This window comes from Lithohypha guttulata (assembly GCF_036872675.1).
Source record: "Lithohypha guttulata strain CCFEE 5908 chromosome Unknown scaffold_5, whole genome shotgun sequence".
Taxonomy (NCBI): domain Eukaryota; kingdom Fungi; phylum Ascomycota; class Eurotiomycetes; order Chaetothyriales; family Trichomeriaceae; genus Lithohypha; species Lithohypha guttulata.
This window is the reverse complement of record NW_027042754.1, coordinates 92,321-118,234: the sequence shown is the minus strand read 5'-3', so window position 1 is coordinate 118,234 and position 25,914 is coordinate 92,321. Positions and strand designations below refer to the sequence as shown.

The 25,914-nt window shown below is 48.3% G+C and overlaps 14 protein-coding genes across 14 annotated transcripts; 6 read left to right on the top strand and 8 right to left on the bottom strand.

The window, feature by feature from the left end:
* Window positions 1-385: 385 nt before the first annotated feature.
* Window positions 386-1,507, bottom strand: LTR64_006483 (uncharacterized protein; the record flags this gene model as incomplete). Its single annotated transcript, XM_064900813.1, has 2 exons — window positions 386-644; window positions 696-1,507. 2 exons carry the CDS (start codon window positions 1,505-1,507, stop codon window positions 386-388), a joined length of 1,071 nt encoding a protein of 356 aa, XP_064751889.1.
* A 668-nt stretch (window positions 1,508-2,175) lies between these two features.
* On the top strand, window positions 2,176-3,954 carry LTR64_006482 (uncharacterized protein; the record flags this gene model as incomplete). The annotated part of the gene is made up of 2 exons (XM_064900812.1): window positions 2,176-2,380; window positions 2,441-3,954. The coding sequence occupies 2 exons, from the start codon at window positions 2,176-2,178 to the stop codon at window positions 3,952-3,954; spliced, it is 1,719 nt and encodes a 572-aa protein (XP_064751888.1).
* A 183-nt stretch (window positions 3,955-4,137) lies between these two features.
* On the bottom strand, window positions 4,138-4,971 carry LTR64_006481 (uncharacterized protein; the record flags this gene model as incomplete). Its single annotated transcript, XM_064900811.1, has 1 exon — window positions 4,138-4,971. The coding sequence occupies one exon, from the start codon at window positions 4,969-4,971 to the stop codon at window positions 4,138-4,140; it is 834 nt and encodes a 277-aa protein (XP_064751887.1).
* Window positions 4,972-5,623: 652 nt separating this feature from the next.
* LTR64_006480 (uncharacterized protein) lies at window positions 5,624-7,327 on the bottom strand (the record flags this gene model as incomplete). Its single annotated transcript, XM_064900810.1, has 1 exon — window positions 5,624-7,327. The coding sequence occupies one exon, from the start codon at window positions 7,325-7,327 to the stop codon at window positions 5,624-5,626; it is 1,704 nt and encodes a 567-aa protein (XP_064751886.1).
* A 477-nt stretch (window positions 7,328-7,804) lies between these two features.
* LTR64_006479 (uncharacterized protein) lies at window positions 7,805-8,896 on the bottom strand (the record flags this gene model as incomplete). The annotated part of the gene is made up of 3 exons (XM_064900809.1): window positions 7,805-7,975; window positions 8,021-8,123; window positions 8,331-8,896. 3 exons carry the CDS (start codon window positions 8,894-8,896, stop codon window positions 7,805-7,807), a joined length of 840 nt encoding a protein of 279 aa, XP_064751885.1.
* A 259-nt stretch (window positions 8,897-9,155) lies between these two features.
* On the bottom strand, window positions 9,156-10,276 carry LTR64_006478 (uncharacterized protein; the record flags this gene model as incomplete). Its single annotated transcript, XM_064900808.1, has 5 exons — window positions 9,156-9,341; window positions 9,388-9,453; window positions 9,519-9,642; window positions 9,688-9,877; window positions 9,925-10,276. 5 exons carry the CDS (start codon window positions 10,274-10,276, stop codon window positions 9,156-9,158), a joined length of 918 nt encoding a protein of 305 aa, XP_064751884.1.
* Window positions 10,277-11,122: 846 nt separating this feature from the next.
* LTR64_006477 (uncharacterized protein) lies at window positions 11,123-12,067 on the top strand (the record flags this gene model as incomplete). Its single annotated transcript, XM_064900807.1, has 1 exon — window positions 11,123-12,067. One exon carries the CDS (start codon window positions 11,123-11,125, stop codon window positions 12,065-12,067), a length of 945 nt encoding a protein of 314 aa, XP_064751883.1.
* Window positions 12,068-12,187: 120 nt separating this feature from the next.
* On the bottom strand, window positions 12,188-13,165 carry LTR64_006476 (uncharacterized protein; the record flags this gene model as incomplete). Its single annotated transcript, XM_064900806.1, has 1 exon — window positions 12,188-13,165. The coding sequence occupies one exon, from the start codon at window positions 13,163-13,165 to the stop codon at window positions 12,188-12,190; it is 978 nt and encodes a 325-aa protein (XP_064751882.1).
* Window positions 13,166-14,190: 1,025 nt separating this feature from the next.
* Window positions 14,191-15,144, top strand: LTR64_006475 (uncharacterized protein; the record flags this gene model as incomplete). Its single annotated transcript, XM_064900805.1, has 2 exons — window positions 14,191-14,215; window positions 14,276-15,144. 2 exons carry the CDS (start codon window positions 14,191-14,193, stop codon window positions 15,142-15,144), a joined length of 894 nt encoding a protein of 297 aa, XP_064751881.1.
* Window positions 15,145-15,511: 367 nt separating this feature from the next.
* Window positions 15,512-18,122, top strand: LTR64_006474 (uncharacterized protein; the record flags this gene model as incomplete). Its single annotated transcript, XM_064900804.1, has 2 exons — window positions 15,512-15,605; window positions 15,655-18,122. 2 exons carry the CDS (start codon window positions 15,512-15,514, stop codon window positions 18,120-18,122), a joined length of 2,562 nt encoding a protein of 853 aa, XP_064751880.1.
* A 244-nt stretch (window positions 18,123-18,366) lies between these two features.
* LTR64_006473 (uncharacterized protein) lies at window positions 18,367-20,565 on the bottom strand (the record flags this gene model as incomplete). The annotated part of the gene is made up of 1 exon (XM_064900803.1): window positions 18,367-20,565. The coding sequence occupies one exon, from the start codon at window positions 20,563-20,565 to the stop codon at window positions 18,367-18,369; it is 2,199 nt and encodes a 732-aa protein (XP_064751879.1).
* An 879-nt stretch (window positions 20,566-21,444) lies between these two features.
* LTR64_006472 (uncharacterized protein) lies at window positions 21,445-22,635 on the bottom strand (the record flags this gene model as incomplete). Its single annotated transcript, XM_064900802.1, has 1 exon — window positions 21,445-22,635. The coding sequence occupies one exon, from the start codon at window positions 22,633-22,635 to the stop codon at window positions 21,445-21,447; it is 1,191 nt and encodes a 396-aa protein (XP_064751878.1).
* Window positions 22,636-23,149: 514 nt separating this feature from the next.
* Window positions 23,150-23,675, top strand: QCR7 (Cytochrome b-c1 complex subunit 7, mitochondrial; the record flags this gene model as incomplete). Its single annotated transcript, XM_064900801.1, has 4 exons — window positions 23,150-23,258; window positions 23,313-23,428; window positions 23,479-23,532; window positions 23,580-23,675. The coding sequence occupies 4 exons, from the start codon at window positions 23,150-23,152 to the stop codon at window positions 23,673-23,675; spliced, it is 375 nt and encodes a 124-aa protein (XP_064751877.1).
* Window positions 23,676-24,654: 979 nt separating this feature from the next.
* On the top strand, window positions 24,655-25,532 carry LTR64_006470 (uncharacterized protein; the record flags this gene model as incomplete). Its single annotated transcript, XM_064900800.1, has 2 exons — window positions 24,655-25,361; window positions 25,484-25,532. The coding sequence occupies 2 exons, from the start codon at window positions 24,655-24,657 to the stop codon at window positions 25,530-25,532; spliced, it is 756 nt and encodes a 251-aa protein (XP_064751876.1).
* Between the last annotated feature and the right edge of the window lie 382 nt (window positions 25,533-25,914).

Genomic DNA, 25,914 nt, shown 5'->3' with positions numbered 1-25,914 from the left:
AGATTGAAAGTAAACAGAAAATATTGTTATACGAATTCGTGTAGAAGCTCGGCAAACATTTCCGAAGCTTTAGCGTCAGGCATTAGTAAGATGTAACAGAAGAGGCAGCTACAGCGAGAGTGACAGATATGAGTATGGAGTGGCTCCTTCGCCAGAGCAAGGGAGCGATACATTTCTGAAAGAGGTAGGCAAACCTCTTTACTCGTACGCAACGAGTACTATTCCTGCTTTCAGGGATTTGCTGATTAAAGAAACGATACAGCTTGCCCAACTCCTGACACATAGGTTAGTGGCTTTAACCGCACCGTGTTTCCGAGCCTGCATTACCTTTTAACGCCACGCTAAACAAGAACTTATTATTAGTTGGTCAAAACCAGCGATCATGCTAAGAAATCTTGCCAATCCGCTTTTTGGCAACGTTGATCTTGCCCTGTACTCTGTCGACGTCCTCGTCGACCATCTTCAACATCTCATTCTGGACTTCCAACTCTTGATTGATAGCGACACCTAGATCTCGCTGCCTTTGGACGATTTTCCTGATCTCATCAACGTCCAGATCCTGGTCCTTCATCTTCTGCTGCTGGAGTTGTAACAACCCTTGATTGTCCAAGCTCCTGGTCTCTGCTGTCTCTTTACCTAGTACTCTGCCAGATTTAGCTGGGCCTTTCGTTGAGGAAGCTGCAGAGGCTACAGACTGATTCGTAGCTGGAGACAAGAGATCGGTATGTTCTTGAATGTTAGCAACAGCACTGTCCAGCTTGCTCTTCTGCGACATGGCATCCATGAGTGTTTCCAGTGCCTCTTTGTCCTTCTTCGCAGCTGATAAGAGGTCCTTTCTCCTCCGTAGTTCGCCTGCGCCCAGCCTCTGACTCTCTGGTACACTAGCCTGCTGCATCTTTGTTAGACCATCCTCAAGCGCCGTAAGGATCGTTCCGGCTTTGACAAGGCTCGATTTTGCAGCAGCTGAAGCTTCATGTTGTTTTTGTGGTGTCGCAGCCTGATCTCTGTTCGTCAGGTTGAGTCTGGCGTCATGTAGCTGGGCTTTCAAATCTCGATGGCTGTCTAGCCAGACAGTAGGATCTGTTATTGACGCTCCGCCTGCGCTTGGCCCTGTTAGGACGGAGTGTAATGCGCCTGCTCTCGAATTCGAGCTTGTAAAGGACGACGGAAGGTTCATAAATGCTCGCCATACTGATGTGTTCCGCCATCTGTTGTCATCAACCTCATTTATTGTCTTCAGATAGCTCTCTAGTCCCTGGCGACGGCTCTCTGCTAGCTCTGGGGAGGATACGGTAGATTTGAACCACGACTTTCCAGGCAAAGCCGCTGGTGGTGGTGTTCCAACCTGTTCCGACAAGGACTGATGGAAATTCAGAAAATCAGAGTAGCGCTTTTGAACTGTATAACTTCGCAGAGGCAATCGCAATGTGATGTTGTATATCGTGTATGGTTTTGCAGTATTCGAGGTCGTGGTTGATGGTATTGAAATGTCGACTTGAGGCGCCATTGTTGTTGTAGCTATTGAAATTTTCTGAGCAAGCTTAGCATACGGGTAGTGGCGGGTGGTGATACGAGTGGATATTGTCGCTGATGGTAGATTGTGCTACTCGTGGTTGTTGAATACGAGTCGTGCCTACTGGTATTGAAGAACATCCCCAAGCCAGTGACGTAGCGGCTCCAAAATACGCGTATCAGCAGAAGCAGTCTGAACTAGTGTGAAACAGGTTGCGGGCTGTGTTGTCTATCACTCCTCAGTAGTACTGTCGCAAGTATACAAAGACTTCACCAGATCCAACATGTGAAAATTCTTTGCTAGGCATCAATAAGATGCCATCCCAACCACCGCCATTGCCGCCAAGGTCCCCGTCTATTGCATCCTCCATCTCATCATGGTCTAGTGGTGAGGGAAGGTCCTTCTCGCCTCATAGGCCACGTGAGAATACTATACATCTCACTCCACGTGCTGCCTACTCCTCGAACAACAAACAAGGAGTTCGTCCATATCCAGGAGGTACTGGTCTCGATGACCCCCGAACTTCCAGTACCCAGTCACTTCGACCAGTCGAGTCGGCGGGCCCAAACCGTCGAAATCTTCTGCTTGTCTATATCCATGGATTCATGGGTACAGAGACAAGCTTCAGGAGCTTTCCAGCTCATGTTCATAATCTTCTAACAATGAGCTTGGCAGACTCCTATGTCGTTCACACGAAGATCTATCCACGCTATCAGTCCAGGAAGAATGTTGCCTTTGCACGAGATGCATTCAGCAATTGGTTAACGCCTCATGAGTCTGATAACACCGACGTCATCTTGATCGGCCACAGTCTGGGAGGAATACTGGCAGCAGAAGTAGTACTACTTCCATCAAATCGCCCTGGAAGTAGGGACTTGTTTCAACATCGAATACTGGGACATATCTCATTCGATACTCCTTTCCTAGGCATGCACCCAGGCGTTGTTAGCACAGGTATTGCAAGCTTGTTCAGAAGTACTCCTGGTCCTCCTGAGTCTCCTGCTCCTACATCGGATAGCAATTCTGCTGGGCTGTCAACAAACCCCTTTGAGTTTGAATCATCGGATCCAAACTACAACCCTGCTTTCCCTAATGATGTCAGATTGCCTGTTCGGGCCACCAAGCTAGATCAAGCTTTCTACTTTCTAAATAAACATTATGGGGACTGGAGGAAGGCCACCACTTCTTATATCAAATCACATCTGGAATTTGGAGGCTGCTTGGCAGACTATGAGGGTCTAAAGAAGCGTTATCGTTCATTCCGACCGTTGGAAGATGTTGATGACCTGAGCAGCACGAAATCCCCTAGTGGTAAATTGATCCCGAGAGTACGATTTGTCAACTACTATACAGCCAGTACTGGTCGTATCAAACCACAGCCGAATCCAATAGACGACAAAGTTCTAGTGGCAGAAACAGAAATGGCCGAAATGAAATCCTCAAAGAGCCGTTTGATGAACCCACCCAGCCCTCAATCTAATACTCCACGTGTATCTCTTCAGGAGCATCGGGACAGTGAGATTGTAAGCAAGAGGCTGGAAGACTTCCATCTCGAACACCCCGACCAAGAGGACGAGGATGTCCAAATGCAGCACCTAGAACCACAAGCAGAGCCGCCATCTCCTGTACTGGTTGCTGATGAACCCACCAGTCCGATCCCTAGTGAATTTCCAACTACATCCAATGCAGAGACCGCCTCAATCACACCATCCACGATTTCTAGCCTACCACTACCTCCACTAGCAGATCCACCCGTCTTACCTACCCCCTTCGATCCGACTCCCTACACCTCCGCAGACCAGGCCACGCTCAAGCTCGCTCGCAAAGAGCACGAACGTCAGATGAAGGCATACGAACGCTCTAAGAAGGACTATGAGAAATCCGTTCGCGACCGCGAGAAACACATCGCCAAGCTCGAAAAGGCAAGGCAAAAGCAAGAGGAGAAAGAGACTGCAGGTCTCTCCGCACACGAGAAGAGCGAACGTGAGCGTCTAACGAAAGAGGCCGAGAGAATGCAAAAAGAAAAAGAGCGCATGGAAAAAGGTTCTGAAAAGGAAGACCCCAAACGTGCTGCAACACTCAACCAAGGCGCCTACGACGCTGCCCTATCTCGACAGCAAATGGAACAAGAAGACGCCAACTTTGCTCGCGAGGAGAAATTGAAAGCGATGAAATTACCCGTGCCGCCGAAATCACAGAAGAAGCAGAAGGACAGGAAATTCTGCACTTTGCCGTCTAAGGATTCAAAGACTGGAAGGAGAGACCCGACGTGGATCAGGGTATATATGGAGAACATGGATGAGGTCGTCGCGCATACTTCGTTGTTCTTTGTGAGTGAGACGTATGCTAAATTGGTTGGCGATACTGCGGAGCGCATTGAGGAATGGGTGCGGGATGCTGCCAATATTCGGGCTGTGAGGGAGGCACAGGATTGGGAATGAGGTGGACAAGAGGAGTCACGTTTTGTAGCGAGTGTGCTGGATACAAAGTGGGATGTGTCACGATGTCCTGATCATTTCCGAGAGTTCACTTCTCCTAGCTACTAATACCTCGAAATTTATCCTGTAGTTCAGACCTTAGGCAGTTTCAATTGACTTCGGACATACAAAACCAACATTTTCCATCTACAACTTCCAAACCCCTTTTATCGCAGCTCTCAAAACTCTACTCATCCACCACACCCCCTCCGTAACAGGTCCATTCTCATACTCCTGCATTCTCTGGCCAACGTCAGCCATCCGACAGACAACCTCAGCCAACTCTCTATCAAAATGCGCCTTAATATACGCCGCAACACAATCATGTCCATTCGTGATACCCGCCGACGTCCATAGTTCAGCGGGTCTTTCCTCTTCCTTCTCCGCACTACCCACGAGGACATCTCGACTCCATCTCAGATCTTCGAATTGTTTGACGTTTTTGAACTTGGCGCGTAAATCAGCTTGTAGACCTCGGGGGCCAGTAACGACTTGACCGTCGCAGATACCTGAGTAGCATGCTGGGTAGATACCTGTGCAAATTGTGATGATGTCTGTTTTGCCGGATGATGCGTGGGCTTTGATGAATGTCTTATATGCTTCGGAGGGTGTGGAGGCAGGATCTGGACCGGGGATCACGAGGACAGAGAGTTGGCCTGGTTGAACTTTGGGACTTAGGATATCTGCGGTGATGTTTATTTTTGCGTTTGCGGTTGTTGGTGCAAGTAGGACTGGGTTGTTATCGTTGGTCTGGGATATAGACAGGGAATGGTCATCTTTGGCTGCGATGTAAAGGATTTCGAGATTCTGTATAGCTAGGTTCTTGATTGGTTGAGGCAAGATTGGGATGTCGTTCAGGTAATCTTTGCTTAGCATATAGAAAAGGTCGACAGGTGCTAGGTCGAGTAGCTGAACAGGTGGTGGGGCTAGAAGTACTCCGACTCGAAACGTTGTTGACGTTGTATATGTTGTGGGTGGCATGTTGCAGACGAAGTAGGGCTCTGGTATGGAAGCGGGTAACTGAATTTTTGCTGGAGGGTGTTAACCTGTCAACGGATTATGTTGTCGAGCTCTTGGTCGTGGCTCTTAGAAACTCAAGAAGGCTTTTATTCTGTAAGAAGTCCCTGTGCGTTAGACAAGCAACAGCTTTTTATAGTCTGGACCTGTGCTCGAGCTACACCAGTAGACATTGAGGTGCTCGAAGCTAGTCAAAGCCAAGATGTCCGAAAGAGGCAATGTGCTCTGATGGTGGAGAATATCGCAGACTTTGTTGGTGTTGAAATCAGGCACCAGAATTTCTAGCATATAGCTGCCTCCAGAGACAAATCATGAATGAGTTAAAGTCCAAGTCAAGAAGAGACTACTATGTCAAATGTTAGCCATATTCTCTATCTGGTTGAATGGACATCCGAAAGCGTGCTCAGACTTGCCTTTGCACTTCATATCATCCTTGATAGCACATGAAGTCCTTGGCGGCTGAAGTGTGACAAGCACAACTCCGACCAGCTACAGGTGTGTACTGGACGATCAGCAGTATCTGAAACTGCACTTGTGCAGCCTCAGTCATCATAGCAACTCGACCACCTCAAGCAAGAACAGACACAACTTACCTATATGTACCATTTGTGCTCTTCTAATCGACAGAGACTATATCCGTCCCTTTCGTCTTGCCGCCAATCATCTTGGCTGTTCTAGCACCAAATTGGATCGCTCTCTTCTTTTCCGCCGCAGCACCCTTCATGCCGAGGTGCCACATTGCACACCTCAACAACATCTTCTCCGGGTGCAAGTCCTCGATTGCTCGCGCGGCAGGTGCAATCTCGAAATGCTTTGGAACAGGGTTACCTGTCCTAAAGCCACATTTTTCCCAGGCTGGTAAGCTGAGAGCGAACTCGACAAATTTCTCGTCGAGGAATGGATATCGCGTCTCTTTGCCCCAATGCGAGATGACTCGATCGTCACGACCCAAATTTCTTGTGCCAATGCGCATGAAGTCAATCTCGAGCTCATCGTTAAGTCCTTCGTAACCTGCACGAGTGAAAGCTGCTGTGTGTCGTGCATAGCCGCCAAAGAGCTCGTCGGCTCCAAGTCCAGATAGGAGCACTCGAGCTGTTGTTGTGTAAGGCTTGTAAAAGGTATCGTCTCCGGGAGTAGCTACACTGCCTTGACCTCGGGCAGCAAAGTATAATGCCGCTGTGATGGAGAGATCCATTTCTGTGTTGTGAGGATACATTAATTGTATAATGTTCGACCGATGTTCTAGGAAGTCCTCGTAAGGAATATTGATGACCACAAAGCGCCATTGCCGTTCAGAACAGACTTTTACGAGCTCGGCGAAAGAGGATCGACCAGTGAGACGATCTGGGCAAGCTTCGTAGGTATCAACGTCACTTGCACATCTCGAGGCTATCTTACTGGACGACCGGGCGTTGACGACCCGTGGATTCTCGAAGGCGACGTTCAGTAAATCAATCGGTTGGTCTTTCGGCAGGAGTTCGTGGCACAATCGAGCGATGAGGGTACAATCGAGGCCGCCCGAAAACAGGATGGCAACTTTGGCAGGATCTTCGCTGTCATTGATTGCTGTATAGGTAGGGATTCCCTGAACACGAAGTTGCAATGATGTCGTAAGCTTGTCCACTAGATTCGAGACTGCTTGAGTAGAGGGAGTATCAGACAGGCTTATAGGCTGTATAGGAACGGCTTTGTTTATGCGAGGAGAAAATGTTTCATAGCGCAAGGCAGTTAGAGCTAGCTGTGGTTGTTTCAGATCGAGGAGATACACTTGAGCCGTTTTTATTTCTTGCGCAGTGGTACCTATAGATTTTCCGACAACACTGGCTATCGTGAGGTTAGCATCGTTGTCACATCTGTCATCAACTGTTAGAGAACGTCTGCCGAGCGCATCTCGTCCAAAGTAGAGCTTCAAGGACTTAGCGTCGTAAAACACGAAAGCATAGGGACCTGAGATCTTGCTCAGAACTTTCAGGACATCACCTTCCACGTCTGATGAGTGCTTGCAGGCTTCGAACAGGATGGTAGATATGAAATGGGTATCGTTGTCAGGTACTGGTTGGCCATCGAAATTCCATGCCTCGCCATTCCAACAAAGGATGGAGCCACTCGGCTGGTCAACAATCGGCTGTACTTGTACTTGAGCGCCGCGCAAAGCGAGTACGCTGGCGGTGAATGTCAAGTACCACACATGTGTATCAGTAGTAATTGTTGTTTTATGAGTTGTCAACGCGTCAGGACCGCGTCGACCTAGAATTCGGGCATCTTCTGGGTCAAGCTCGCAATGGCCACGAGCCGATATACAGCAGTAGATGCCACACATTCACTGCAGTGCTCGTAGTTCTAGTCAGACTAAATGTCGGGAAGTGATTCAAGAAGGGGGGGAAACAATCCAGTCGGGGATTGTCAACGCCCATCGGCAGTGACATCCTGATGGGAAGGTCCACCGACGCGCCCTAATATTCAAGCTTCACAGGTTCTACTCTCTGAACGCATTAACGCCAGCATAACTACCAAGCTTAGTGCCTGCCTTTAAAAATTAGACGTGTTCCGTTTCACACCTTGGTCATCCTTTTGCATTGACTACGGGTAACGCTTTTCTCGACCCAACGCTGCGTTGCTGTCGACAGGTCCAGCACTCCTTCCGAAAAATTTTTCGTGTTCTCGTCTTCACTACGCACCAATGCCGCCTTTACCTCGGTCGCGTGTTTGCGTCGCCATTCATCATGCCACTTATGAGTGGATGCGCACTTTCGTTGTCAGGCTAGAGTGCCCTTGACCACTTCTATGCATTTGCGCTTCACTCCAATTCTACCAATGGCGTGGTACGTGCCATCTTCATCTGCGGTTGCTCGATCTCTTCCAGCTCGTCTGAATTGTACTCCGTGCGCTTTCTTGGAGTCATATCTCGGCCGTTGACAATGGCCTGATTTTCCTGCTTGATTCGCTTCCTGGCATCTTTGCGGGCATACTAACACAACCTTAGCAACGTTGGATTTGGTACAGGATAACTTACATGAACGATATCCAGCAAATCATCCACTTCTTCCTCGGTGAGCTGCCTTTGCCTGAGCAACTCGAACGGATCTGGCACTGCTGGCTCCTGGACAACACCGGCTCTTTTGAGACCGTCTGTACCACATTAGAGTCAGGCATCATGATTCCATAAGTCTTTACCAATGGTGAGGTAGCGAAAGTCGAAGGTCGCAAGAGCTGGACCTGGTAGTCGTGTGGTGCTCCATAATCTTACGTTTCCAGTCTTCTCAGCTGCATCTACACTTTTCTGTCGTTAGCTATGAGCCGTATCAGACTCGGGAGCTACCTACCTTGTTACGCAATCTTGGGCAAGACCTTTGAGTTCCTTCTCAGATATTTTGATATCCGGAACCTCAAAATTTGAACCACGTGCTGGTGCCCTGCCCTCTATCTTCATCCGATAAACAACGACATTGATGGAGCCTAACTGGGACACAGCGTTCGCAGACATATTTGTTGTAGTGACATTTTCGTCCAGCTGCAGGCTTCGGAATCTGAACTTCTGCAATTGCCACGAGTTCCCTACGTGCCCGCTGATACCTTCGACGTGGTAGCAAAGAGTCTCATCATCGGATCGTAAGTGTTTTTCAAAGACAAGCCTCGAGTCAGCAAGCTGACCGTCGATCCTAGTATCAAAACCAAAAACGCCATAGCGCTGGAACAAGTCTTTGTGACCAATTTCGAGCTTGACCAAAAAGTTCTCTCCGGAGAAGCTTTGAATATACTTCTTGACCGTTTGATCAGTTCCGGCTTCTGTACCGTTGCATTGGGTTGGTGCACCATCTGGATCCTCATATTCATGCGAGGGTCGTCCATTGCAGAACACTCGACATTCAAGCCTTCCTAGAATTGCCATCTTCGATCGTGCTAAGTGTGAGGACGTAGGACGTTTAAAGCTCGGATATGTGAGATTGAGGCAGCAGCCTGGGATATCTTTCGACCTATAATAGAGCCGCTGAAGACAGCATTTAGCTAACGCAGTCACAAACGACTCGAGACGATTGGACGAAATGGAAATGAGGTACATGGTGAAGTGGGGAACGTGTGCCTTTCCACAAGGAAGTAGCGCCTGGCTCGTCTTAATACAACGTCAATTGTGATATCACAAGTCTGATTTAATCTTCAAGCACAACCACTTCATCCTCACTAGCGGGCTTTCGACGGGTTGCGGGTCTTTCATCAATCATCTCAACCTCTCCTCCATTTGCAACCTCAAGTCGTTTGCGCTTCCTCTGCCGTGTATTTCGGTAGTCTTCAGCCTCCTCTTTCTTCACTCTGGCACGAAGTTCCCCGACTTCTTGCTGCGGGAATTAGCCCAAGCATCCAGCTCAAACTCAGGATACTTACCTTAAGTCTCTCGTTCTCGGCTGCAACATCCATGTCATCTTCAATGACGATAGTTTCTCCTGGATACTGGATGAATGGTGCTTTGACGATTTGTCGATCTTGAAGTGCTTCTGTGTACCGTCAGAACGAACCTCAGCAGTCAGTCTTGCAAACTTGCCAATAGTCCTGTACTTGAAACAGAAAGTTGCCATGGGACTCTCCTCTTTAGTTGTGGCGAAAGTGTACACAATCTCATGCTTTTCCGTCGTCGTGAAGCTGTCAGCCGTTAACAAAGAGCAAGAACTGTTGAGAGAGGCATACCTGGCTTTGGAAGTAGATCCGTTCTCCTTGACCAGACTCTTAGGATATCTCTTGTCCTGATTGTCTTCTTCGTCGTTCTCCGTCCTTATGAATGAGTATCCGGACACTCTAGAGATCTCAACCCGAATCGAGCCCTGGTCTTTGAATCTCTCTCGAAGGTCATCCAGTTGCTCGTCGCTTGTGACATGTCCTGGTGAGGGTTAGCCGTCAACAAAAGGAGCTTGGTCTGGGACAAACTAGTAGCTGTCTCAGCAAAATAGAAGTTCTTCATAATTGTTTTCCCGTCAACGAGCTTTGAGAAACCTGCCACAGAATCGGTATATGGTTTGCCTAGGGTGAAATGCGCCCTCGGATAACACAGAGCACCAGCATGTTCGCCGTCAAAGGTGATCTCGACGGAGAGAGCATCAAAATCATCAAGGCGGAAGGTCTCTTTCACTGTCAACCTGATTTCGAAATTCTTGTCTTCCCTGATCTCTGCATATCTCGTCGCTGAAGTAGCAGTCTCTTCTGCCTGGCTGTCCAGATGCTCCTTGGCAGGCTGGTCATCTTGAATGATATGGACGTCGAAATGATCGAGCTCGACCATGGCTGATGCAGTCTATATATATGTATTGACAGAGACAGTGATGACGATGAAATGAAGAGACTAGATATAACTGCCTACCAGACTGCCAATCTCCTGAGCTAAGACGAGGCGATTCGTCGTGCATCCTTTCGAGACGCCAGTGAGATCAGTTTGAACGAGAAGAAGTAAGAAGAACGATTGACTCGAGCCATAATTGAGAGAGTTGACACTAGCAGTCCTGAATTGATACAAATCGAGGCCTTACCAGAGCATTGCAGGACATTTCTGTTCAGATATGCTAGATACAATCGGATCAGCAGTAATCTGATCTGAATCAACTTGAGCCTTGTTCAGAATGTTGAACATGACCGAAGAGCAGCTCGATCAGCACGGAACCAGATATTCGAGACCTTCATGGGATGCAGATTGCAAAGTCATCTACGGCTCGCAAGTTGGACAATCGAACATGGCAGAAACAGCAATTCGATCTCAGTGCACGGTGAAAGAGCGTCCAGCGTTGTCAGCATGTTGCCGCAACGCCATTGAGATAGAACACTCTACTCGTGCAGGCTGCGAGGGAGTCCTCCAGCTGCTAAGCTTACAGCTGTTGAGTTCACGCCAAGGAAACGCATCACGATCACGCGCCAGCCACTCAACGCGTCCGCTGTCTCGACCTCGAGGACCAGCTGATACAATAACACAGGTCTAGGTTACTAGGCAACCTCTTGCACTCGTGATAGTGCCGTCTGTCTGTCATGGTCGCTGATTTGGCCATCACTGAATTTCAGCTTTGAGGTATTTGCGAGAATATAAAGCCATATCCTTCCCAGTCCCGACTGAATCCAAGCTAGAATCAGCTCGTCCATCATGCAATCCTTGCTCAATGTTCTGCTTCTCTTCACTACTTACCTCAATCTAGTCGCTGCCTGGGGCTCACTCGGTCACCGAACAACTACAGCTCTTGCCCTCCTTTACATTCCACAAGATCACCCAGCAGAACTACTCCTGCAAACCCTCCTCCACGGTCAAGATCCCACCACTGCCGCTCTCTTCCCAGATCGTATTCGATATATCCCTTCCTTCGCGTACACCGCACCATGGCACTACATCGACGCCCTAGACAATCCACCACATCAATGTGGCATCAACATAACGCGTGATTGCCTGCCCGAAGGCTGCGTGGTCAGCGCAATCGCCAACCATACAGATCGCGTCGCTAGTCCCAGTCTACCCCTGTGGCAGCGCGGACAGAGTCTCCGCTTCATGCTGCATTTCTTTGGGGATGTACATCAGCCTCTACATACCGACATTCTGAGTCGTGGTGGGAACGAAATCGAGATCACGTTTGATGGAGCTAAGCATAATCTGCATAGTGTTTGGGACACCCTCATTCCCAAGAAGATTGTTGAGATTGCGGGCGAGAAGAAACTGCTGAACAGCAACCAATGGGACCTGAAGAATGAGACTGAAGCTGCTTATGCTTGGGCTGAATTTCTCTACGCCAGATATAGAGGTTCTACCATTGCCGAAGAAGTATATAGTGTGTGCACGCACGATGCTGCAGAGTGTTCCTTGAGATGGGCTAGTGAGGCTAACAAGTGGGTCTGTAAATACGTGTTTGAAGGTGGGCTTGAAGAACTACAGAACAAAGACTTGGGAGGAGAATATTTTGAGGGTGCTGTGCCCATCATTGAAGAGATGGTTCTAAAGGGTGGCAGGAGGTTAGCAAGGTGGCTTATGATGATTGCTTGGGATCTCAAGCATGAATTAGCAGAAACTAAGACCGACGAAATGATTGTACAAGAGCTATAAGTACATCTAAAAACCATGGCACCTGAAAACCATGACACTCCATTGATTTCTCAATTTTGAAACACAAACCCATCCACGCTTCCTAGACTTGCCCCTTTCTCCCATCCTCTGCACATCAGACTACTCTTGCTTAACATCTCTCTTCCTCAAGAGCAGGTTCACAATCCACGGCACCTTTCTCATCTTTCCATCCTCATTTCCCACTGCCGCATTGACAAAAAGCGTTTGTTGTCCTGATTCCAGCTGTTCTGTGACAGATTGATGCAGGTCTGCATATCCTCTCGCCTTGTTCGAAGCAGATAGCGTAGTCATCTGAGGCATCACAATCAGGCTCCCTTCACCGAGATCACCTATGCCAGTCCACCTTCCTCGCACAGCGCCCCAAGACTTCTCAATGTGCCCAAAGCAGTGAAGACGTGGCTTGGTGCCGAGGACTGCCCGTCTAAGGTGCTGACATCCAACACTCGAGCCGTAAATATCGTCGCCTTGATCGAGAATCCACCTGGGAGGACCATGCGTCATGAGGATATCAATGTGGCCCGAAACGATTGTGTTCTGTGAAGATACGTTCTGGAAATGCTCTGGCGTGATCAGTGTGCCGTTGAATCTGTCTGTGTTGGGTAGATATCGAAACGCCGATTCACCATCACCTGGAGTGTATGGTGAAGCATGAATCAGAAATGAGCCGCCAGACTTGAGATGGAATTGATGCAGACCTTCCTCAAGATACTTTATGTTATTACTTAGTGCGAGCTCACTCTTCGTCCACAGGTCCTTGACGGTAGCAGGAATAGTCGTGTCTCCGTCCTTTGCTCTAGCATAAGATCTTTCGTCAAGGTCGATATCGTGATTTCCTGCAATAACAAGCTTGAGCTCTGCTGGAAGTCTAGCAAGTCCCTCTAGCGCTCGCATGTGGTTGGCGATGCCTCCCCTGTCTGTCAGATTGCCGCAATGGAGAACAACGTCGACTGGAGGTAGGGGTTTGAAGCCGAATTGGTTGTGTTCGCCATCTGTTGCAACTCCAGAGTATTGTCTGAGGTCGAGGTCACGGGTGTCTGAGATGATGAGGAAGCTTGTCTGAATTCTTTCGCTACCCATCTTGTGATTTCCGGACTTGGGCAAATGAAAATGAGGTTCAATCTGCAATAGGGAAAAGATTTGGAATCTGGCAGATCAGTTAACAGATTGAGGAGTCTCAAAAGCCCCAACTTATAGGAACTCTGTAGTCGCAAACCAAACACTACGCGCACCAAACAATTGCTCAAATCAAACCTGCAAATAAGCTGTGAAATCCATTCTCGATCTTAGTGACACAACATGCGACAAGTGTCTGTTGTAGTCAGCAATGTGGATAGTTATAATTGTGTAGTAAAACAGTGGAACTCTCCTATATGGGTTGAGTACGAGGCACTGGAGGGATCTGGTATGTTTTCACTGCGTCAATGACCTGGTGCAGTATCGAAGTGCAGTCTGGTCTCCGGCATATCTCGTCGTCTTGACTGACTTGTTGTGTGATTGCAGCATGAATTGCCGTCTACCTGATATATTGCCTCGATCAGATTCTGCATATTCTGTATTGATGGTGCAAAACTGGCGGTTGAATACTCAGGACGCTGTCGGCTAGTTAGAACTGGCATTGCACCTCACGAAACTAAGTGTTAGCCTGTATGGTTTCTAGCATGCTCGTAAGGAGTTAGAGCTTCTCCAGCTGCTTGCTGTATTATTGTCAAGCCCCATTGTTATGCCCTGAGTTCAATGACGAAACAAGACTTGAGCTAGTAGTATCAGCTGTAGTCCCCGGCAGCTAATTTGAAGGAGCGTTGAACGTCGTTGTGAACGAGGCAACAAGGCCTGCCTCAATTAGTCCTGTCCCATGACAACTCCTACTCCAACAAGGATGTTTGTCTCGTGGCTGAACAATTTCTCATCGACTTTACGACTCTAGAGTCTGGGCAAAAAACCGGCACTACTGAGTGTCCGGCATAAGAAACGTTAACACTCCTCAGTGATTGAAGAGAGGTGAGCGAGGTGATAGATGTCTGGAGGTCAACAAGGCTGTATGGTCGAGGTGCATAGCCTCGTCGCGTCAAAACGCGCGACTTGAACTTTTCTTACCCTCAACCATGTCTTCCAAAGGGAGGAATCGTGGTATGTACAGCCTCGGAATGTATGAAATCTAACTGCACGCATTGCTGACTTCTCTCACAGGTACGATGAGGCGCCTCGAACCGGGGCAGACAGATGTGTCTGGGGAGCTTCGAAACCTCAAACATGAAGAGAAACAGAACAAACAGCTGCCGAAGCTTCCTGCAAACACGACGATTAATCGTCGACCCATCAACCATGCATCAATCGCATCGCCTTTTGCAGGGTCCAAGGTACAGAAGGTAGTCTATATCTCTCGCAAAACACCAGTCATGAGTGCCGTGAAACGTGTCAAGAAGTTCCTACGTGAAATCGAGAAGCGTGCCATGCAGAGTCAGGGCGTGGACAACGTGCTTGGGAATGGCGGTCGTGCTTCTCGAGGTGAAGACAGAGAACTTCATAGAAGGCTGGACGATGTGAGTGAGAAACTGAGGCGGGATGCTGAGGAAGTGCTTGTCAAGGCATCTGGACGAGCTATGGAGCAGGCGCTACGCATAGCAGAATGGTTCAGAAACAGAGAGGAGGAAATCAGCACGAAAGTCGACGTCAGAACAGGTAGTGTCAGTGTGGTTGATGACATTGTTGAAAAGGACGAGAACGAAGATACTGAGGCTGAGGCCGCGGACAACACGGATGACGAAGAGTCACCAGAAGTAGCAGCTGCGATGACTGTGCTTGACGGAGGTGATACTACGATGGAGCTGTTACGCAATCTAGAAAATAATGTGACTGGATCAGCACAAGATCAAAATAAGAACCTGGCTCGCACGGATGACCAGCCAAGCAACAATCCTGGTCAATCTTCAACATCTGAGAAGCCAAAGAGCCGAAGGCGAAAGAGGAAGCGAGCTCAGTATGGGCCAGACGATGTTCCTGAGGCTCGACTGCGATGGGTTAAGACCGTTGAGGTTGCTATTAGTCTTCGGGCTTAATCTGTTTCAGAAGTATACGATTCGTTTGGAACAAACGACAAACGTGCTGACCATTCAGCTTGGCTTTGGAAACGATACGTGATTCATCGTAGGTTAAGCATCCTAAGCTTCAGCTTTGAAGGTAGTCAATTTGTAGCTGCACCGGATATCATTCCCGATCAATTTAAGCGAACTTCGGTAATATTCGAAGAGCCTCACGTGTGGGCCAATTCGATCTGCTACATTCTTACAACAGGTTGATCTGACCAATATTAGCTCCTCCTTGCGTGGCGGTCTACTGTTGCATCCAAAATTGAAGTGTCTGTGCGCGAAGCAACTTGATTCTCAAAATCCATAGGTCCAGGTGAAAGAGTGCAGAGCGCCCAGCATGGCGCAAGTACCTGGACAGCAATTGTCCAACAAGGACCTGGCCAATTTTCGACAGGTCGTACGGCATTTTGAGGGCAAACAGTACAAGAAAGGTACGATATTCGCAGAAAGAGTACTCAATTGCTAACAAATATCTCGCAGGCCTCAAAGTCGCAGAGCAGGTGCTCAAAAAGAATCCAAACCATGCCGATACACAAGCCATGAAGGCTCTGATATTGCATAGTCAAGGCCACAGTCAGGATGCCTTCGACCTCGCCAAAATCGCACTCAAGAACAACATGAAATCGCATGTCTGCTGGCACGTCTATGGGCTGTTGTGGAGGGGAGAGAAGAACTTCGAGGAAGCAATAAAAGCATACAAATTTGCCCTGAGGTTAGAGCCAGAGTCACAGCCGATACAGAGGGACCTTGCGCATCTACAAGTACAAATGCGAGACTATGAGGGTTACATTGAGAGCAGGCGTAATATGCTGCAACAGAAACCTGGTATTAGGCAGAATTGGACCGCTTTGGCGATTGCACATCATCTATCTGGAGGTTATGAGGATGCTGAGAACGTGTTGACAACTTTCGAGGATACGGTAAAAAACAACAAGCCTGCAAGAACAGACATCGAGCACTGGGAGGCTGTGCTTTACAAGAATTACATAATAGCCGAATCTGGTAATCTCGAAAAAGCTCTGGATCACTTAGATGCGATTGGGAAGAGAAGCCCAGATGTAACTGGTGTTATGGAAATGAGGGCTGACTATTTACTGCGTCTTGACAGAAAGAAGGACGCGGAAGCTGCATATTCAGCTCTACTGGATCGGAATCCCGAGAACTCGACCTATTTCGATGGCTGGATCAAAGCAAAGGATTTACAGGATGCCGAACCAACGGAAGCCAAGAAGGCATACGATGGAGTCGCAGCCAAGTATCCAAGATCAGATCTTCCGCGAAGACGTCCTCTCGATTTTCTTTCTGGAGACGCATTTCGTCAAGCTGTAAATGCTTACCTGATTCGTATGCTGAGAAGAGGTGTGCCTTCAACTTTTGCCAACATTAAGCAATTATACGGCGACAAATCCAAGTTGAGTACAGTCGAGGAGCTTGTAGAGGGCTACCACTCAAGCACGATGCCTAATACAACGGATGATTCGAAACCAGCAACAGAAAAAGAGCAGGAAAACTTCAAATGGTCCGTTCCATACTTTCTGGCTCAGCACTACAACTTCATCACATCTCGCAATCTCCCGAAAGCCCTAGAGTATGCCGACAGATGTATAGCGATCGATTCGAAATCTGTCGACTTTCATGCCGTCAAAGCCCGAACTTACAAATACATGGGCAATACCTCCAAAGCTAGCGAACTCATGACTCAAGCCCAATCCCTTGACCTGAAAGATCGCGCAATCAACACAAAGGCCGCCAAATATCTGCTCCGAAATAACCAGAATGAGGATGCGCTCGCAATGGCTGGCAAATTCACACAAAACAAGACGTCGGGTGGACCACTGGCGGATTTACTAGACATGCAATGTATCTGGTATCTCACCGAGGATGGTCAGGCATATATAAGACAACGAAAACTTGGACTGGCGTTGAAACGATTCCATCAGATCTTCAACATTTTCGAGGTATGGCAGGACGATCAATTTGATTTCCACAATTTCTCTCTACGCAAAGGCATGATTCGAGCCTACGTAGATATGCTCAGATGGGAAGACCATCTTCGAGATCATCCCTTCTACTCACGCATGGCGATCTCAGCCATAAAAGCATACCTCCTTCTCGCAGACAACCCAGACCTCGCACACGGCCCAATACTGAACGGTGTCAATGGTTCTACCTCGAACGGAAAACTGTCGGAAGTCGAGCGAAAGAAGGCTCTAAAGAAAGCAAGGAAAGAGCAAGATAAACTCGAGAAAGCAGAAGCAGACAAAAAGGCTCTTGCCAAGTCATCGAAACCCGTTCCGAAAGCTGAGCAGGAAGACGTGAAGAAAGAGGATGCAGATCCCCTCGGCAAGACACTTGTTGAAACAAAAACTCCCCTCGACGATGCCATGAAGTTCTTGGGACCACTACTCGAATTTTGCGGAGACCTACTGGATGCACAGAAAGTCGGCTTCGAAGTCTATATACGGCGGCGCAAATATCTGCTTGCCGCCAAATGCTTGCTGAAAGTACGTGAGCTTGCGTCAGTGGACGCTGATGCATTCGTTTTCGCGTATCAGCTGCGACATGCACTCGAATCGAATGCTGAAGGTATTGATGGAAAAGCTACAAGTTTGGTGAAGGAGCTAGCCAAGGACGCCCTTCAGCTCAACGTACCTGCAAAAGAGTTCATCGAAAAGTCTCGCAAAGAAAACGAGAGCAAGAGCATACGGCATGTACAAGCCTGTGCCAAAGTGAAGCAATTCGGGGATACATCTGCCCAAGCCGATAACGAAAAGCTACTTCTGGAATCAGTGTCAAAGTTCGAAGATGCGAGGCTGGAAGACCTAACGGCAGGTCTTGAGATCTTACAAGACTGGGGAAGCAGCAGCGACGTGCTTGAAAAGTACAAGACCGAAGCAAGAAAAAGCTGGCCAGAAGCCGCCGTCTTCCAGGATGGTAAAAATAGCTGATCAGGCACTGATGTAGAAAGCGTCGTCGCTTCGATGCTGTGTTTACGGGTCTGTTGTAGAGGGCCAGGAATCTTGTCAGATCGCATGTTGCCAAGTGCATGGGCATGTCCAAAAAAGTTCTTGTCAATATGGTGTGATACCACTGGGTAGATACGTAGATACACTTGCTTGTACTGTACTGAGCTATCTTGATGCACAAGAAAACTTTGCTGTTTCTATTTCTGCTATCATTTTGATGGACGACTCAACCCAAGACAAGGTCTATCGCCTCAAGCGACAATTCCTCCCAAGCCGTCTTGTCAACGCGTCCACTCGCAAGTCTATAGGCTATACCTTCCTTCCATTCAACCCAAAGAACGTTGTAGACTTCATTCCGTGTAAGAGGGTGGTCGTATCGCTTCAACTCCTCGTTGAAAGTTTTGTTGTATTGCACTGAACGACTTATCGCGACAACTTCAATACTTCGTCCTTCGGGTGGAAGGTCGCCAGGTTTGAATTCCGGCCACGTATTGAGTTGTTCGTCTGTCTGTAAATGTAACGTCCCGATGGACGAAGAGCCCATTTCTTTGCAGAGGTGGAGGATGTGGGCGTTAGGGCCGACGAACGTGTCAGGGTCCGCTCGATATGACCATAGCTCCGCCTTTTGTGTTTTGCACATGAGATAGGGCGTTTGTTCTGGTGTGAAGAAGGGAGTAGTGGCGTCTATTTTGGCGACAGGGAATGGGTAGTACCAGTACTGACTGTCCTTTGCTGGCATGTCACGATGCTGAAAGACGTACTTGCCGCAGCCGTCTGGGTAGAGTCTCGGCTCGTCTCTGAAGGTTCCGATTGAGTCTGCTTCAAGACGGGTCCAGCCGTCGGGTAATGGTTTGCTCAGGTCTTTGTACTGCTCACGATTCTCGTACCAAGTTGAGCGTATCCTGCGAAGTGGCTGCCCACTTGGCGCAGCACTTGTATACCACTCCGTAACTGGGATGATCTCCTCCATTGAGTACTGCCGATCATTGATTCGCATTGCTTCTCCGTATTGCATTGTCATCATTCCGTGCCAGCCTATCCATGACCACGAAGGTAAAGCCGAAGCCGAAACGCGAGCACTAGCGGGTCTATCAGAGATGACTCTTCTCCTCAGATTTGTGAAGTGCCATTGCGGTCTCCAAGCAAGAGCACGTTCGAAGAACATTTCGGGACAGCCGTGGAGGAAACCGCCAGTGAATGTTCGACTCACGACTGACAATAGACCAGCTATGCCTGATAAAGCATCTTCGTCGTACGTGAGATCCCGATTATTGTATTGACTGAGCATATGTGCAAATGAGTCGAGGTCTGGAAAACCAGCAAGCAAGACTCCAGGTCGTGGATCGATGTAGACATCGGCTTCAGTTCCGAAAGTAAGCTCTTCGTGCCACACGCTGCACTGGCACTGCCAATGTAGTTCTTTGGTATGGAAGAAGAGCTTTCTGGCCGACATTTTGAATTCTTGGTAGGTCCAGCTTCGCTTGTGATAGTCGCTGTAGTTTTCCAAGCTAAAGATGTCTGTATTTCGAACGATGAGCTGCTCATCTCCAAAAGGGTAGACCTTTTGGTTTAGACCTCTAGGTTCAGCGACATCCCGTACGCCTAGTAGTCCATCAGAGGACACTCCATCAGCAGCAACAATGGTGACGACAGCGCCTGCGTAAATGGCCGACATCAGGTTGATCTGTTCAGCTGTAGAACTGTGACCTCCATGCACAACACAGAGCGCATCTACCCACAAGTATCGCTCTCTCAGTGCTGCTGTCAAAGATATTGCGTGCTGTATCATGAGCGGCAAGCTGGCCAGAAGCGTAGGCTGGAATAGCGAACCTTCTCGTTGAAGCTCATGAAGGATGCTCTCGTCGAGTCGAAAGCCTGCCGTATTGCCCCATCTATAGCTAAGAGCAAGATAGCGATCGCAGTCCTGACCAGCTACCACACACTTCCTCTCCACATCGACAAGCCAAGCCGGTTTGATTGAAGGCAATTTCATGGGATTGTCACATTCCATACCATGGGACATAAGACACTGTCGCTTCCACTTATTGACAATCTCAATATCAGCCCATTCTGGATCCAGGATTCGTCCAGTGCCTGGATGTTCCATCAGGCCAGGCTTTTCTGCCAACAGGAACGACCAACAAACACCCAGCTTCGACAGCGACTGCGTCAATGTGGCACTGCCAGTCCCCGTTCTCATAAAGCCGACATCTCGCGTGTCTCTCACTGCACCTTGAGCGATGATTCTTTCCACATGCTCGCGGAAGGCTTTGACGATAGGAGTGTGTGCCTGGCATGGTGAAGCAAGAGCTTCGTCGAAACTGCCTAGCTTGATCCTGTGATTTGACTTAGGATCTGCGAAATAACGATATATATCCGTGCATATATCGCAAGAGGGCGCCGAGTTGCTTTCATTTGAGGTCATGTTTATACGTGAATTGGCTGGTATTGTTTTGTGTAATTCTTCCGAGCTCGAATACCACCGGGCTACTTGGAAGTCCGAGGCCGTAGCTGACAGACCGATACTTATATGATAGCATCTTTAATTTGATCTTCAGAGCTATGGGTCGTACTGCAACTCTTCGATAAAAAGTCCTTGAATTTAGACTGGTGCCTGGTTTCGTCCTGCAAGCATTCGATGCTCTGAATCGGTCTTGGAACAAACTTGCCACAGGGTGTGGTGGAAGACTGCTTCTTACTGGTGAGTTTCGATTACAGCTGAGCTTAGCGCTCTGAGATGATACAGTACTGTTATACCATGTATCGGAATTATTCGACTTTTCCGTATCCCCCTTGGAGAAGAAAACAGCAGATAGGGTGCCTGGAGCTCTTGCCAGACTTGTCGATACCTAGGTACAATTTAGGAGAAAGATGCAGTATGTCACCGTCATTACAGATCATACTAGTATTATGCAACATGCTTGTTCTGATCTAGCTCAATGCATTAGCGTACCGCTAGTAGAAGCAAATCTCAAGTTTTGAGGAATACACATCCTTGGAATAAGTTTGGCTGTACGACTCGAGGCAGTACTTGTTTGTGGCAATACGTGAATGGACGAGCTCTTAGCTGAAAGACCTGGGAGTACTCCAGGTGAGTAACACTGAATCGCAAGGAGAAAACTCATTGCTTGCCTGTGGTTGTCGCTAGTACCAAATGATCAATTGATCTACTGTAAAGCCTGCTTGTGCTCTTAGATCCACTCACTTGCATTCGGATCCTGCGGCACTGTGTTCAACTCTCACTCCAGAACCTCATTTCCTTGCTTAAACGCCATACCACTCGACAATGTTACCTCTTACTATGTCATCTCGGAAATGCTTGCTTGTCGTTGAGCTGCGCTTCTCCTCCATCCTTCAAATTATGTATCGTCCTCTGCAAGAATTCATATGTAAGCATCGTAGTCATTGCAGATGGAATGGCGCGTATCAGGTTCGTGCCAAGTCCAGCATAAAATCCTCTCCAGCCCTCTTCTTTGAGCATGATCTTACATGTCTGAACAAAACCGTTGTACTTGTTCGCCATCTTCATGCCGTCTGTGTTGGTCATATTGTACCGCCTCTGTTGTGTCTGCAGTCGTGTCCGCAAAACTTCATGCGGGTATGTTGCTGTGCTAGCACAAGTTTTACTGAGAAAAGTGGCTGCCGTGATGCCGACCCAAGTTGAACCCTTCTCGTCAGCCGGATGCTCTCCAATACCATAACCGGTGAATTGCGTTTTGAAGAATTCGTAGAGGGGAAATTGGACAGCCACGTGTGTAAGTCCGAGCATGGCTGGAGTAAGGCCCGAGTAGAACGACCTAAATCCCTCTGCCTTGTACATCTGCCGAGCTGCGTCCCAAGTATTCTTGTAGTGAAATCCAATTCTTCTTCCTTCGGACGTGCTCCTATTAGACTGAGACATGAGCCTCGTCTTGATAACCCATATCGGATTGGTTAGCAGGGTAGAGCATGCACCGGCTGTGAGAGAAGCATAACATCGAGCCAACCACCAGTTTTCGCACATCTCATAATAGGGCTGCCGACTCTTCTCGTATATGGTCAAATAAACAGCCCATGTTGGTAGGTAGCCTAAAAGCATGGGACCAAGCCCTCTATACAAGCCTTTGAAACCCTCCTCCTTTACAATTGTTGTAGCAGAACCGACGATTCCATGGTAGATTTGTTGAGCAGCTCTGTTACTCGATATTCTTGTTGAACCCGAGAAGCCACCTTGTGCTTGTAGTTTGGTCTTTATCACGTCCAAGGGACAGGTGACTATGCCACTGGCAAGACCTGCACCGGCACCAGCGAGGGGGCTTTCCCACGCCTTCGGAATCGATAACGAGTATATCTGTGCTTTCGAGACGAACTGGGAGACTGGTTCTTTTGGGGAAGCCATAGTATTGTAGCTTCTGTGGGTTGACGGTGTGTCTGCGAAGGTCGCATATTGTTGAGCTGTGTTACCAGTGTAGATTGTGCTGGATGTGGTTGCAATAGTCGCTCTGTCCAGGGACATTATCTGCAGGTGTGTCTACAGAGTCTCTGACTGAGGCGCCTTCATGTTTTGAACACTTGTACACACGACCTGGGAGGACCTTCCGCTGGTGCGCAGTCAACTCGACGTCGGCCAGCGGTGCGGGGTCAAGGCCACGCAGCGCTCACGCAGGTGGTGAGAAGCTAGAAGTAGAAATTCACCATGGACCGCTCCGCACTAGGTTTCAAGATAGACACCTCCTGTAGTACTTTTGAAGCTTGAATATGTGTGTAATTGGGTTGTGGGTCAATAATGAGGCAGTTGCTAACGTTGGAGTGCTGGCTGGTTGTTAGCGTCGAGGAGGGTTTTAGGGCAGGTGAGCCCGGATGACGGGGGTTGTGCTTTCCATAGCTGAGCTCCGGTTCTGACAAAGCTAGCCAACCAATCGCGATTGACCTATTTCTGCCAAGAACATAGGTCTTTGATCCTGCATCTGAAGACGACATTGATCTAGTACTGCACCTACCACCACAACTCCGACAGCATACAAAGCAAGATGTCGGGCCCCTCTCTCGCCCCGTATATTATGCGCCGCCCATGGCTGAGGAGCTGGATGATGCCCTTCGCCAAGTGGTACGCCAACGCCTCAGGATACAGGAGATTAGGTCAATAGCCCCAGCAGTACCGATCTCAATTCAGCTCTTTCTAATAAGCCGCAGGCCTGCGAGCAGATGATTTAATTCCCGAAGAAAACGATACTGTGCAGCTAGCACTTAAGAGACTCCCTCCCAAGGAGGCCTACGATCGAGTTTTCAGATTACGAAGAGCTTTCCAGGTACACGATAAACATGCTGCTATATAGTTGCCCGTTTAACAGTTCGATAGTGCTCTCTCGCTCACCAACTGCTGCCTCCTGAGGAACAGACAAAGCCAGAAGAAGTAAGCCTGCAACAATGGATTGACTGGGCCACAATTAACGCGACTAGGATACATCCTACCTGAAGCCGATCATCGAGGAGATCGAACGCGAGTACAAGGAGATGGCCGATCTAGAATCCATGACTATTCAAAAGCGCAAATAAGTGTACAATACTGTTAGCAGCGGAGTTGTTTCGAGTCTAAAGAGCTGTATATAGAGGTTCTGGTGCGGCAGCTGGCTAAATGAAGATGGGGTTCTCACCACACCATACAAGATCATCACGCGGAATGAGTCGCTCCCGATCTATGCTAATCAAGTGGGCGACAGACAGAATTATTTGGACATTTGCTGGAACAGCATAAGGCGGCAAATACAGTTTAGGAAAGGACGGCAATGAAGAGATTAAAGAACAGGCGAAGAACCCGACGTCGAGCTACCTTCTGGATGTTACGTGCACGTTTGCACCCAGCAGTTAGAAGCTCCTCTTGTGGCCATGATGTCTGCGTATTCATGCCTCAAAGAGCATAGAGAGTTCGCAACTCAGCCCCAAAAGATGTTTACCACGAGAATGTGAGGTCTTCCTCGTGCTGATTGCGTCTAGCACTACTAGCACGAACTCTACATGAGCTGTCGGGCACGTAAGACTGCACTGCAAGTTCAACGGCACACCTATTGGTGACAATCCAGAACTAAGGGCAACTCAACCTCAGCTCTGATAGGTTAGCCCTTGTCACATAATACAGTGAATACAGAGATGTACTTGTGTACCTTTGGAGTCGAAAATAGCAACTTGCCAAAAAGCCGCTGTGAGTAACAAAGCATGTACATTGTGCACTAACACAATCATAGGTCTTTGTTCGGTCACAACCATGACACTATTCTCAGTTGTGCTATTGAGGGTGATGCATCACTTTGTCGGTCATAAGAAAAGCAGGCCCTCGACATTGAGACCCTAATAGAGTTCTTGCCTGTCTAATTTATAGATACGTTACCCTTCTGAAAAGAGCAACACGTTTCAAAGATTGTACAGAAGGATTCTGTCGAGGACGTTCAATATGTATCGCATATCTGTTCAGCACCGACGACACTCGGAATATTTTCTACCCAAACCAGGTAAAATGGTGCGGTCTAATTCTACACCAATGGATATTTCTGTTCCAATGCACGACACTAAATCGCGGCCACTTTCTGCTATTGTCTCAAAATCAAAGAAACGATATTCATTGTATTTGAGGAAGCGCGTTCGGCAAAGTCGTCTCTCGTTTGCCACCACAATCCAGGAACGACGCAAGGCACGTTGCATTTCCAGTACTCCCAGTCAATGGGAGCTGCAACTGATTGAGGGACTGCTAGGCGACGACTTGGACGATAGCACCGACATCGAGGAGCTTCCTGAGATCCCAGAACCATCGAACCAACTACAGACTCAAAGGCTAAGTATACGGAAGCTACCCACGAGACCAACGCTGAAAATCCAGAAAGTTGAACCTGAAGTGACCGAGCCTCTGCCGAAAGTGCTTGAAGTGCAGACGCTACCCTCACGACCTCTACTGACCGTTTTACAGGCTGTGCAAGCAAATGAGGATATCCTTGACGATTGTGCTTCGTTCGAGTCGGAGTCCGAGTCCGAGGAGGACTTTGGCGATTTTGAAGCACCCAACGATTTGCAGAAAGTCATCACTTTTGCAGAGGTGCCGCAAATCAAACTCTATGCTGATGACTGGCCACTTCCCAAGGCAGAGAAACCAGCTCCGCCATCGTTGTACTCAGTGGAAAGCCACCCTCATCCGCTTAGAGGGAATCCACCCGACCATCAAATTCGAAAATGCGTTTCCAACACCTCTTTGCGGTCGGTAGCATCGAATCGTTCCAATCGCGTTGGATTTGTGATGCAGAACAATGATTCCAGCTTGTCGCTTCACTCACAAGGCACACTAACTCATGCAGCAACGGTACTGACACCCTCATCAGGTTATCAGCATCCAAGTTTCACAAACTTGTTGAGTTTGGGAAGATCTAATGCCACAAGATCCCGAGACGAAGCCCGATCCCATATGAAACTTTCACGTCCTAGCCTTGCTTCTCACAGACGCATGGCTAGAGTATCAGCGCTATTAACTCCAGTGACTGAATCCTTCGATTCGAGAGCTATTTGGCAGGGAAGCTTAGGCAACGGCAATGGCAATGACAGCGCTTCTGAATTTAGGAGACTTAGTACCGGCAGCTCATTGTCTGCTCACAAAGTTCAACGCTTCGGCCATTTCAGAGGTGCTATGGTAGGAACAAGTAGAAGGAATAGTAGGTTTTTGAGGCCATGATAACTTATAGTCGGGTACGTATGTTTTTGTTCTATGATATTGCTAGTGTCCAGAATTTCACGTGGAGTGTTTTCAAGTGCATTG